At 42.1% G+C, this 12,653-nt stretch overlaps 1 protein-coding gene across 2 annotated transcripts in view; it reads right to left on the reverse strand.

Annotated features, from left to right (window-relative positions):
• The window catches only part of pus10 (pseudouridine synthase 10), a 103,546-nt gene that overhangs the window by 55,842 nt on the left and 35,051 nt on the right, over positions 1-12,653 (reverse strand). For both annotated transcript variants that reach the window (XM_085981425.1, XM_085981426.1), the window contains exon 5: positions 1,147-1,181. In XM_085981425.1, coding sequence (XP_085837551.1) covers positions 1,147-1,181 — 35 coding nt within the window. The remainder of the gene's footprint in view (positions 1-1,146; positions 1,182-12,653) is intronic.

Here is a 12,653-nt window from a genome sequence, read left to right on the forward strand (position 1 = left end):
GGTGGAAATGTAGATTTGAAAAGAAACACGCAGAAAGCAGGAAAAAGAAATGAAAAGTTTGGAATCAAGATGGTGGCGACTCACCTCGGTTCAGAACGATAAGGCCAGACCACACATGCACCGATTGGTCGACCGTCAGGTCACCGAAGCGTAGGATTGGTCAATCGTCCCGTCACTCGACTCTAGGAGGGTCCGCCCGCACGTGCCAGGAACCCGCCCCCGTCACGCAGCGATTGGTCAACCGTCGGGTCGCTCGACCGTACGATTGGTCGACCTCGACGTCACTCAATGCTAATGAGCAGAATTTTGAACGTTTTTTGGATACCGCGGGCGCAATTTTTGTCTCACCGAAACGTAAATACGCTTACAACCGTTCTGGAATCGTAAGCTTTCTTTTGATGTAACACACATGTAGGTACGCTCTATAACTTTTGATTGTATAGCCGGACAGAGAGACAGAAAGACAGACAGAGAGACATACCGTTTTATATATACAGAAGATAAGCTATGCTCTGAGCAGGATTGTAGTCCTTTATATAGCGTTCAGTGACTTGACATTGAGTTCTCTGAGTCTTTTCTTTTTACCAGACCTACTTCACATCTCTTCAAAAGGACTGTTAGTCATCAATAACTGCAGATTACAAGCCATGAATAAGCCTTTCATTGGGCAATTTTTTCATATGTTCCAAAAAAATATCAACTGACATTTTTAACCAATTATGACAGCCTTAATTTTCTCCAGACACGCCAAGGATTAAACAATGTTTAAGCCTTTCTGTGCCATGTGACAATGTAAAAGCAACATCTTATTAGGTAGCTGACGTGAGAAAAATTAGTTGCCTGCCAAGTTTCATTTTTACCAGTTTACATGAACTAAAGAGATTGGAAGGTGCAGGGTGGGAGTAGAAAGTGCCTATATTAAAAATAAAAGATAAAATTGACAACAACAAAAAAAATATAGACAGTGAAAAATTAAATTGAGTTTCTTATTTAAAAAAATCTCAATTTCACACAAGTTTTAGCCAGTTTTGAAAGTGCTGTGTAATTTCACAGAATAGCTTTTTTGAAAATGAAAGCAGTAACAGGCTCTGCCTTTAGTTATTGCAAAACAAGCACAAAGAAAAATTCCCTGCAATGATTACTTACCCTACTTCCTGTTTTACCAGCAACCACGTGGCATGCTGTTAGGTAGGTGGCCACACCCAAAGATAAAAGAAAAAAAACAAGTGTAAACAATTAAAATGAGGTAACATTTCCTGATTATCTGTGATTGAGTGTCCAAGTACAGTACATCACAAGAAACACTGTCAGTCTTTAGAAAGTACAGCCCATTCGCCAAAACATACAAGAGGAAGTGAACACCACATATTTGATATACACCAGTTGACATCCCACAACCAGTTCTACAAGGATTTTAGAAATCCCCTTCACACTACACAGCAACAGTATTGTTCAATTTTTTTGTAACATTTAAATTTCTATCTATAATTATCAATTTTTTCTCCACTAATTTTAGAAAGAACGTCACAATCCTCAATTTTATTAATGCTATTTTTATGAACATGTAAAAAATGTTTTAACCATAACTTTCATGGGAGTGGAAGAAGAATTTTGATCAGTGATGGGGTCTGGAACATTTTTCCATTTTGAGCACTTAGTGTCAGCATCAAGCACCTTCAGATCAGATATAAGATAGCCAGGTATAGAGCAAGACTGTTTCTCCTCTACCCCAACAGTATACCTCATTGTCGAAGAGTATACCCTAGTGCATCATGATGACCATTTCTATTTTCCACCCCAGCTATCCCTTGTGGTCCGAGTGGGACTGTAAACCTGTGCTGAATTCTGGATAGTTTTATGCCGAGGATTTAGGAACTGGGTTGAGACTACTTAAAAGTTCATTTCATTTAGTATCCTGATAGAAAGAACAAAGTTTCATCCCATTAGTATGGTGCTAGATTCAAACCCTGAACCCAGTGTTGAAAAAAGTGTGCTAGCCCACCATGCCACCAAATCACCTCAGATGGAACTTTATAAAACAGGTATCGAACATGAATGCACAAAAACAAAAAGAACCACCATTCTAACCATATACTGTTGGAAACTTAGTTTGACCTATTTTGTACAGCTTTTAAACTCATAAAATTATTCCCCCCCCCCCCCCGTTAAAAACATGTTTTATTAGCACTCTAAAATGGTTCAGTGATGTGGCATGGGTTTGTGGGCCAAATTCCTCACGTAGCAAGCTCTCCAATGGGAATGTTACTGAGCTGATGCTTGCTACTTCTCTTCAGGGAAGAGGGGAGAAGAATCACTAATTAAGTCACCCTTTGTACACTTTCCAAGTGGAACCCATGAACCCCATCAACAGAAGTCTAGAAACAAATCACATTTCTGTCTCTTGACAGGGAACAGTATGATGTGTTTTGGGGGCAGGGGAAAGAGGTTGTGAATTGGGCTGAAAATGTTTGCATTGCAATTTTAAATGGAACATTTATTCAGGAAACAAAAAGGTGAATGGTGCAGCACTACACACATCATCAACTTAATGAATGGGCTAAAAATGCACTGTTATGAATAGTTGTTAGGGAAGCTATTAATTGATCATTGGGTTGTAGGCAAAAGCTATTTAAGAAACAGTTACCAGCAGCCCATAATATTTGGCAAACAGTACGTTTGTACAACAAACTTATTTTATGCAGGACTGTTTCGTTACCAGCACTAAAATGCCATAGGATTAGTTGAATCAACCACAGTGAGTGACATTTTCACATTTCAAAAAGCATATGCATTGCTGTCTTCTGCTGGGTGGCCTAGGAATTACACTTCATGAAGTATCACTGGACATCTTACAATGAAGCCCTTCATTAACACCCCAATTTGACTGTTAGATACTTAAAAAAGCTAAAACAATTGCAGAATAACAATTGCTATAAAAATACAACGATGGAAAAGCAATAAAAACAAATCTCCAAAAATAGACATGATTTTCCCCATTAGCAGTAATTTTGAGCACTATCTTGGGATAAACTTGTGGCAACATTGTACCCTGCCTTCTCGAGCATCAGAGGAGATGATGAACCAGTTAGAAAGGATGGAATGGCAGTAATTAAGGGTATATTCATACTTGGTTGATGGAACTTAATTGCGCCCAAGTTTGCTTTGGGTTTAGAGGTTTCATTCATCTCTAAAATATAGTCTGAACTCCTGTGGATCCATTTGGTGGTGATGTCACAATACATGAACACCAATTAGGTACACTTGAGGCATTAATATTATTTTTTACTTTATCACAAAAAGATAATTAATGGGGCAACAATTTCAAGCATTAGTAAAAATAAAAAATTCTCCCTAGCCCTGGTGAAGGTTCCCCCTTGGGACCTAAACTGCAAAATACCAAAATTGTTGGGAAAATAATGAAGAATTAATGCCGCTTTCCATTATTAATTCGTAAAAAATCCAGCAATTTGCATGTAAAAGAGATAGACCACGAGTACAGATTTTCATCAAATTGCCATTAGCCTTGCAAGAAACGATAAAATTACCTTCTTGTCATTGAAGTTTATTGCAATCATGAAATTACTGGATATACGATATTAATGCAAATTATTCATGCCGCAGCCATTTACGGCTGGTGATTCATGTCGTAAGGACGCTGTTAATGATGTGATTTATGGTCCTGACATGACACTCAACCTTGGAGGCCCAGACTGGGAACAGTGAAGCTGTGGAGTCTCACTCCAACAGGTAGTGAATTGTTCCTAGAGATTTTTAAAACTTTGTGTGCCTTGGCAGTATGTTTATGCCAGTCTTGCCATCTGCACTACTGTTAGGATGCAAAGCAGTTTCGACACCAGATATGCAAATTAGATAGACTTCTTTCAGAAAATAACATTTTGGGATACACTCCATGAGTAATTTGTACAGGACATGGTAAGTGCAGAATGCTTGGAAGGAAAAAGGCAACTTTGAACCTATGGTTCCTAAAGCTCTCCACCACTGGGGTTTTCTTGTGTGTCATTTCTGGGTCTGTTGTAGACAAATTAATAGCTGCAAAATCCACCATTGCAGCAATTTCTGGCCCAATATTTACACTGCAGTTGAAGATTTGCAGTAAAGGTCTGAAACCACCAGGTGCTGGGGTACACAGGTGGTTCTGCAGGTCAATTCAATCCATCAATTGCCATGTTTACACACTCACCTATAATTTCCACGGGGGTTCTCCCAATCGTCTGCTATAATGTTGGCAGAAGTGCCGGACATTTCGCCAGGGTTTCTGTCGAGGTTACGATAGGAGATCAGAAGAACCCCTGCAGAAATTCTATCCCTTTCACTAGCGCTGCTACAAAGCAGGAACCTGCAGCCCTCACTCCACAGCGTCTCTAGTGGCAGTGGAGATAAAACACGTGGAATCTTGCCTCAAATTACAGGAGAGAAGTCCAGCTTCCTGGGCACCTGAAGTCTTTAGCACAGCCTGGAGTTGTGTTCTCCTTTGAACAGGACTCCAGGTATAGTGTGATGCTTTCAAATGGTCAAACTAAGACAAAGACACACTTACACAACCCACTGCAGACAATGGTTTAACTGAGAAAAAGAGCCCCTAGACTGCAAAAGTTAGCTCAGGATATATTTGAACAGAGAAAGTACTGGGCAAACTTATGGGACTAAAGGTGGGCAAGTCCCCTGGACCTGATGGCCTGCATCCTAGGGTCTTAAAAAAAAGTGGCTGCAGAGATAGTGGATGCATTGGTTGTAATCTACCAAAATTCCCTGTATTCTGGAGAGGTGCCAGCGTATTGGAAAACCGTAAATGCAACGCCCCTATTCAGGAAAGGAGGGAGGCAAAAAGCAGGAAACTATAGACCAGTTAGCCTAACATCTGTCATTGGGAAAATGCTGGAGTCCATTATTAAGGAAGTAGTAGCAGGACATTTAGAAAATCATAATACTGTCAAGCAGAGTCAGCATGGTTTTATGAAAGGGAAATCATGTTTGACAAATTTGCTAGAGTTCTGCACGAGCAGGGTGGATAAAGGGGAACCAGTAGATGTAGTGTATTTGGATTTCCAGAAGGCATTCGATAAGGTGCCACATAAAAGGTTACTGCACAAAATAAGAGCTCATAATGTTGGGGGTAATATATTAGCATGGATAGAGAATTGGCTAACTAACAGGAAACAGAGAGTCGGGATAAATGGGTCATTTTCAGGTTGACAAACTGTAACTAGTGGGGTGCCACAGGGATCAGTGCTGGGGCCTCAGCTGTTTACAATCTACATTAATGACTTGGATGAAGGGCCCGAGTGTAATGTAGCCAAATTTGCTGATGATACAAAGATAGGTGGGAAAGCAAGTTGTGAAGAGGACACAAAGAATCTACAAAGGGATATAGACAGGCTAAGTGAGTGGGCAAACATCTGGCAGATGGAGTATAATGTGGGAAAATGTGAGGTTATCCATTTTGGTAGGAAACATAAAAAAGCAAATTATTATTTAAATGGAGAGACTACAAAATGCTGCGGTACAGAGGGACCTGGGGTCCTTGTACATGAAACACAAAAAGTTAGCATGCAGGTACAGCAAGTAATTAAGAAGGCAAATGGAATGTTGGCCTTTATTGCAAGGGGGATGGAGTATAAAAGTAGGGAAGTCTTGCTACAACTGTACAGGGCGTTGGTGAGACCACACCTGGAGTACTGTGTACAGTTTTGGTCTCTTTATTTAAGGAGGGGTATACTTGCATTGGAGGCAGTTCAGAGAAGGTTCACGAGGTTGATTCCGGAGATGAGGGGGTTGTCTTATGAAGAAAGGTTGAGCAGGTTGGGCCTATACTCATTGGAGTTTAGAAGAATGAGAGGTGATCTTATTGAAACGTATAAGATTCTGAGGGGGCTCGACAGGGTAGCTGCAGAGAGGATGTTTCCCCTCGTGGGGGAATCTAGAACTAGTGGGCATAGTTTCAGAATAAGGGGGCACCCTTTTAAAACGGAGATGAGGAGGAATTTCTTCTCTCAGAGGGTCGTGTATTTTTGGAATTCTCTACCCCAGAGAGCTGTGGAGACTGGGTCATTGAATATATTTATGGTGGAAAGAGACAGATTTTTGAACGATAATGGAGTCACGGGTTATGGGGAGCGGGCAGGGAAATGGAGTTGAGGCCAAGACCAGATCAGCCATGATCTTATTGAATGGCGGAGCAGGCTCGAGGGGCCAAATGGCCCACTCCTGCTCCTATTTCCTAGGTTCTTATGTATGTAATATTAATATTCTATTTCTACCCAAAAGGTGAAAACATGGTTTGCTGCTGGTAAATCCAATACCCATGCACCCAAAGAAAACTTCTGACTAATGAGTCAAATAGAATGCAAACAGAACTAAAGAAGGCCGATACTAGATATGAAAGAATGGCATTTTGGTGCCTTCAAGACAAACAAATGATTGAAATCTTAAACAATATCTTGGTTTAGTGAGAGCATTTCAGAAGTGATGCAACTTTAAAAAGTTTGACATAACACAAGACCTTTTAGGTAAAGAGCACTACAATGTAGGTTATAAAATAAATAGTTTAACAAGTTGCCACTTTTATATCTAAACTGCAAAAATTCTAAGTACGGATGTGGCAATTGATAGTTGTGGCAGTTATTCAATCAACCAGTGAAGTGATCAATAGACACTCATACATATAAACCACATAGGAATGACATAATTTCCTAGTTAAATGCCTGTTTTTTCCAGCTTACACAATAATGTGTTGACATCACAATGAATGAGTCCCAGTTAATTTAGTTTTTCAAGGCAGTACATATGCCAGTTACCCAGCTAAAACACATCTCAGCCATTGTTTCATTACCACAATGACTTGGATTTCAGCAGTTTTCTGTAAGACAGCAGCTGCGTGACGAGCTCAATGTGTGCACATTGCTACAGTTATATCCCTACTCGCTCAATGACTAATTACCTACTGTATTCTATTTCTAGTCAATTACAATTAATTGATACTAAGCACAGTCCTCATCTGGGCATGAGTCTAATCCAATTTAAAAAAAATAAACTAGCTGCTCGTTTAGAAGAGGTAGTATAGCAGCCATATAACAAGTACAAAAGATTACATAATAATGCACATGAAAAGTCATCTAACATAATGTGACAGCCCAAACGGTACCCATATAAAATCCCAGGTAATCATCTCTCAAACCAATCAGTGATTCTAGAATCACAGGCAGTATGTACGACTTATACAGAGTATCCGCAATCGCATTTCATAAATGAATGTCCAAAAAAACACAATAGGAAGCAGAATAAAGTAAAAATGGAGTAAACAATGTAAATGGGGAGGCACACCAGCAAAACCTTTACTCTCTCCCATCCCAGTCACTTCCATTGTACGGCCCCCATCTATCCTCCCTCAAATCCAAGGGGCACAGAGCTGAGCTTATGTGGCACACAAAACTCTCCTGTCAACACCACCCTCCAGGACCATTTGACACATTTGCAGCCCCTCCCCCCGTGCACCAACACCTATATATCTATAATAAATAAATATTAAAAGTCTTACAATAATTAAATTTACGCATAGAATTGCTTTTATTTCTACTTTTATTGTCTTAACCTCTCCAAAATACCCGAGTTACAAGCTAGAACCATCACGGTTAGCTTTGGGGCATAGAATAGAACAAAAACAAAAGGGAGGGGGTCAGGATCAACTGATCTCAGGCCATCAGCTCAGGACCCAACTTGAAGCTGGTTTTAAGAGCAAGTGTACCTTAAATACAGTATTTGCAGCATGTACCCCACTGTCAATAAAAACAGTGTCAGTGGATTTTGTACTAAAAAAACAGGTTCAGGCAAAGACCCAAGCTGATGGTGCAGTGGTAGACTGGAGGAGGCCAGGCTCCATCCCACCCACCCCTCACAATACTGTCATATTCTTCAATCCACCTCAATGCTCCTAAACCCCAGGACCCTTCTCCCAATGCTACCAGATCCTAGGATCCTCTGCATTTAGCATTGACCAATACCAGTATATCCCCCTTCCTTAATGCTCTCACTTGCAGCTTTGAGTTCTCGAGGCATTGGGGAGTGGGACCCATTGGATCCCACTCCCCAATGCCTCTAGAACTCAAAGCTCCAAGTCAGACCAGACCAATACACCTTCCCCAATGCCTCCAGTCCCCGAGACCCCATTTCTCCTCCCCTACTTCCAATGCCAACAGATCTTGGTACCTTCTCACAATACTCCTAGACCCCAGGACTTCCCGCCACAGTGCTGCTATGCCCTGGAACTTCCTCGTCCCTAGTACTGCATTGCAAACCCCAGGTATCACCTAGTAAACTAAGCCTTACATTCCACCCCCGGTGCTACTAAAACCCATTTCCCTCCACACTCGTGCCATACCCCAGAACATCCTCCCAATGCTACCAAAGTCCTGAAACCCCTAGAGCAGCTCCCAAAACCAACAAACAATCCCCTTCCCACTATTGCTGAATCCCACAGACCAATCCGCTATATACGGCCTTGTGTGTGTCTTGAGCTTTAGAGCTTTAAGAAAAACTTGAGATAAAAATGAAATACATGGGTAAAGCAATGTGTAATAATCATTAAGGTCACACATTTATGATCTACATGAAAAAAATAGCCAGCATCACAGAATTCAACCCCCATAATGGCAATAAAAGTCCTGGAATTCCATGTAATAAAAACAGAATTTGACTTTTTCTGCTCACTGTTGCACAACGGCCCAGATAATTGTGTATTACATGGTACAAAACCCTAATGGTATAAAACAGCACATCCTCGGACTCATTTGGAACAATGCCATGGGATACACTGCTGATATTAGACAAGGTCACCTTCAAGCAACACTAAGTAACTGATACGGATTTGAAACCTTTAACATTCCCAGCACAAAAAGTCCAACTTATAATTATTATTTTTTTTAAATTCATTCACGGGATGTGGATGTCGCCAGCAGGCCAGCATTTATTGTCCATCCCTAATTGCCCTCAAGAAGGTGGTGGTGAGCCACTTTCTTGAATAAGTGTCTTGCTAGACCACTTCAGAGGGCAGATAACCACATTGCTGTGGGTCTGGAGTCACATATAGGCTAGACCAGGTAAGGACAGCAGATTTCTTTCCCTAAAGGACATTAGTGAACCAAATAGAATCATAGAATGGTTACAGCACAGAAGGAGGCCATTCGGCCTGTCAAGCCCGTGCCGGTTTTCTGCAAAAGCACTTCAGTTAGTCCCACTCCCCCGCCCTTTCTCCGTAGCCCTGCAAATTTTTTTCCTTCAGGTACTTATCCAATTCTCATTTGAAAGTCGTGATTGAATCTGCCTCCACCACCTTTTCAGGCAGTGCATTCCAGATTTTAACACTCACTGCGTAAAAAGGTTTCTCTCATGTTGCCTTTGGCTCTTCTGCCAATCACCTTATGGGCTTTTATGACATCCAGTAGGTTCATGGTCACCATTACTGATACTAGCTTTTTATTCCAGATTTATTTAATTAACTGAATTTAAATTTCCCAGCTGCTGTGGTGGGATTGGACTCTTTGGATCATTAGCTCAGGCCCCTGGATTACTAAGCCAGTAACATAACTACTATAATAACAACAGAAAATGCTGGAAATACTCAGCAGGCCAGGCAGCATCCATGGAGAGAGAAACAGAGTTAACGTTTTAGGTCTGGGACCCTTCATCAGAACTGGAAAAAGCTGGAGATGTAACAGATATTAAGCAGGTGCAGAGACGGCGGGGGGGGGGGGGGGGTGGTTTAACATAACTACTACACTACCGTTCCCCATCACTGTATTCAGTCTCCTCTACTTTCACACAGCTGTGGGCGATAAAATTATTCTATCCGTTCGATTGTGATTTGTGTGGGAAAAAACACACCAGGAACTCTATTGACAGGGCCCAGGTTTATTCAATGTAGGACAAGCAGAAAGAGAAGACTTATCTGATCAGTTTAAGTCAGGTTCAAATCAGGAGGTGAAAGGTCAATCTATTAACCCACTGTGCCACTCCACCTGAGGGACAGTGGAATTTTAAATCATAGACCCCATTAAAGCAAGTTATAGAAATTACTCCAACTTCATCTACATAATTTAGTTTAGTTTATTGCTTTCAGGTCAAAAGAGAATATTTTAGCTGAACCATAGTGGAGTTTTAAACTTGTTTGTTCCATACTATGTTTCAGGTTTGTAAAATCAAAGTGTATTTTGTCCCTATGAGAGAATATAGAATTAACAGTGAACAGCGGCCCATTTAACTGTGCTGCTGACATGCCCCATAATGGAAATGGGTCCACAACACAAAACTCTCCTTAATTATTTGGCACTAAACTGGTAGTCTCACTCAGATCACAAGGATGGCTAGTACAAGTAGAAGAACATTCACACCAGTGTAAAAGGGGTAACTGTCTGAGGTGGAGGTTAAAGCATAATGCTGAAGTATAGCCCAAGGGGCTTTACTTTTTATCCAACCCAACTGTTGCTTGATGTTGACACTAGGACACAAATAGTAAAGTATCACATTCCCTTGTGTGGGAATTCCTCACTTTTTTTTGAGGGGGGGGGGGGGAAATCACAGAAATGAAACCTGGCAATTATCAACAGGACTATTTACAAAACCATGAATATATACCAAGTAGATCAGGTTGTTTACTTAAAGTCACACAGCTTTAATTTGTCCCATTTTCTGATTTGTTTATACTTACTTCAGTAGGAATAAAACTTAACAGCTGGAAGTGGAAGGACATGAAATCATTTAGTAAATCTAGTTTAGTATGTCACCTGTTGTTCAAAAAATGAGATGGAGACAAACCAAGAAATTATACACCATTATCTTACTTCAGTTCTGGGTAAACTTCTAAATAATGGGGGATGAAATCAGTGAACACATAGAAAGGCATGGACTAATCATAAACAGTCAGAAGGACATAGGTTAGTGCAACGTGCAGACAGTGACAGAATGACATGTAATTCAAAGCTGTTGTCGATTTTGCAAAAGAGAACAGCAAAAGCAAATATATCCTGCATGTTTCTTAACAGAGTGGAGGAACGGAGAGATCTATGGATGCAGCTACATAAATTTGTTTAAAAAAAGGTAGGAGCGCAGGTAGAAATAGCCATAAAATGCAAATAGAAAATCTGGGTTTTATACATCAGGGCATTGAATATAAAAGCAGGTAAGTGATGTGGCATTTGTACAAGACATTGGTTAGGTCTTTTTCCGGTACATTGCTGACTGTATCGGTGCCGTTTCCTGCTCTCGCCCTGAACTAGACAATTTCATTCACTTTGCCTCCAATTTCCCTTCCCTCACCTTCACATGGGGCCTTTGGCGTAGCGGTAGCAGCCCCGCCGCTGGGCCAGAAGGCGTAGGGTTTCGAACCCCGCTCCAGACAGTCCCGGCAAGTGGAGTCGGAGTTCCGGCTCTAAATTCTGGGTTGACATCCAACGGGATACTTGCGTCCGTGGGTGTGGGTGCCCCCCCCCTTCGTATGGGTTGTGGGAGCCCGTAAAACCCTCCCACCATAGGACTAACCACCCTAATGGCTGGTACGAAGATGGTTACGGTCACGGAAGAAGCGTTAGTCGCGGCCAGAAATCCTTCCACCACTTCATACAGTTCCCCAAAGGGAACAGTATGAAGACACGTACGACGACGACCTTCACATGGTCCATCTCCAACTCTTCCCTTCCCTTCCTCGACTTCTCCGTCTCCATCTCTGGGGATAGGTTATTGACCAACATTCACTACAAGCCCACTGACTCCCACAGCTACCTGGACTACACTTCCTCCCACCCCGCCTCCTGTAAGGACTCTATTCCATTCTCCCAGTTTCTCCGTCTCTGCCGCATCTGCTCAGACGATGCCACCTTCCATACTAGTGCTTCCAACATGTCTTCCTTTTTCCTCAACCGAGGATTCCCCTCTACCGTGGTTGACACGGCCCTCGACCGTGTCCGTTCTATCTCCCGCACTTCTGCCCTCACCCCTGCCCCTCCCTCCCGGAACCACGATAGGGTTCCCCTTGTCTTCACCTTTCACGCCACCAGCCTCCACATTCAACGGATCATCCTCCGCCATTTCCGCCACCTCCAACGTGATCCCACCACCAAACACATCTTCCCCTCCCCTCTCAGCATTCCGTAGGGACCGCTCCCTCGAGCGGCAGAGCGGGGCTATAAAAGGCCCCAGAGACCAGGTAAGGCCTCACAGCGTCGGCGGGAATCTCGAGCGGCAGAGCGGGGCTATAAAATGCCCCAGAGACCAAGTAAGGCGTACCAGTCTCCGAACTCGGAGGGAAGGAGAGAGGTAAAAAGTAATCCAAGTGTGACGTCACCAGAAAGCGGGTAAGTGATTGGTTGGTAAGTATTTCTCTCTTTTTTAAGCTTAAACTCTGTGGTTTATAGTTTCTAAGGTGCAATATTCATCATCTAGAATCGGGGCAGAGGGTATTTAAAAATAATAATAAATTAATTTAATTAATTACATAGAATGGGAGATCAGGTGATGTGTTGCTGCTGCAATATGTGGGAGCTGGTGGACACCATTGATGCTCATGGTGATCACATTTGCAGTAAGTGTCGGCTGCTCGAGGAATTCCAGCTCCGTGTTGAAGAGCTGGAGTCCGAGCTTCAAAC

Source organism: Somniosus microcephalus, chromosome 3 (genome assembly GCF_052327205.1).
Source record: "Somniosus microcephalus isolate GS21.2 chromosome 3, FLI_Smic_1.0, whole genome shotgun sequence".
Taxonomy (NCBI): domain Eukaryota; kingdom Metazoa; phylum Chordata; class Chondrichthyes; order Squaliformes; family Somniosidae; genus Somniosus; species Somniosus microcephalus.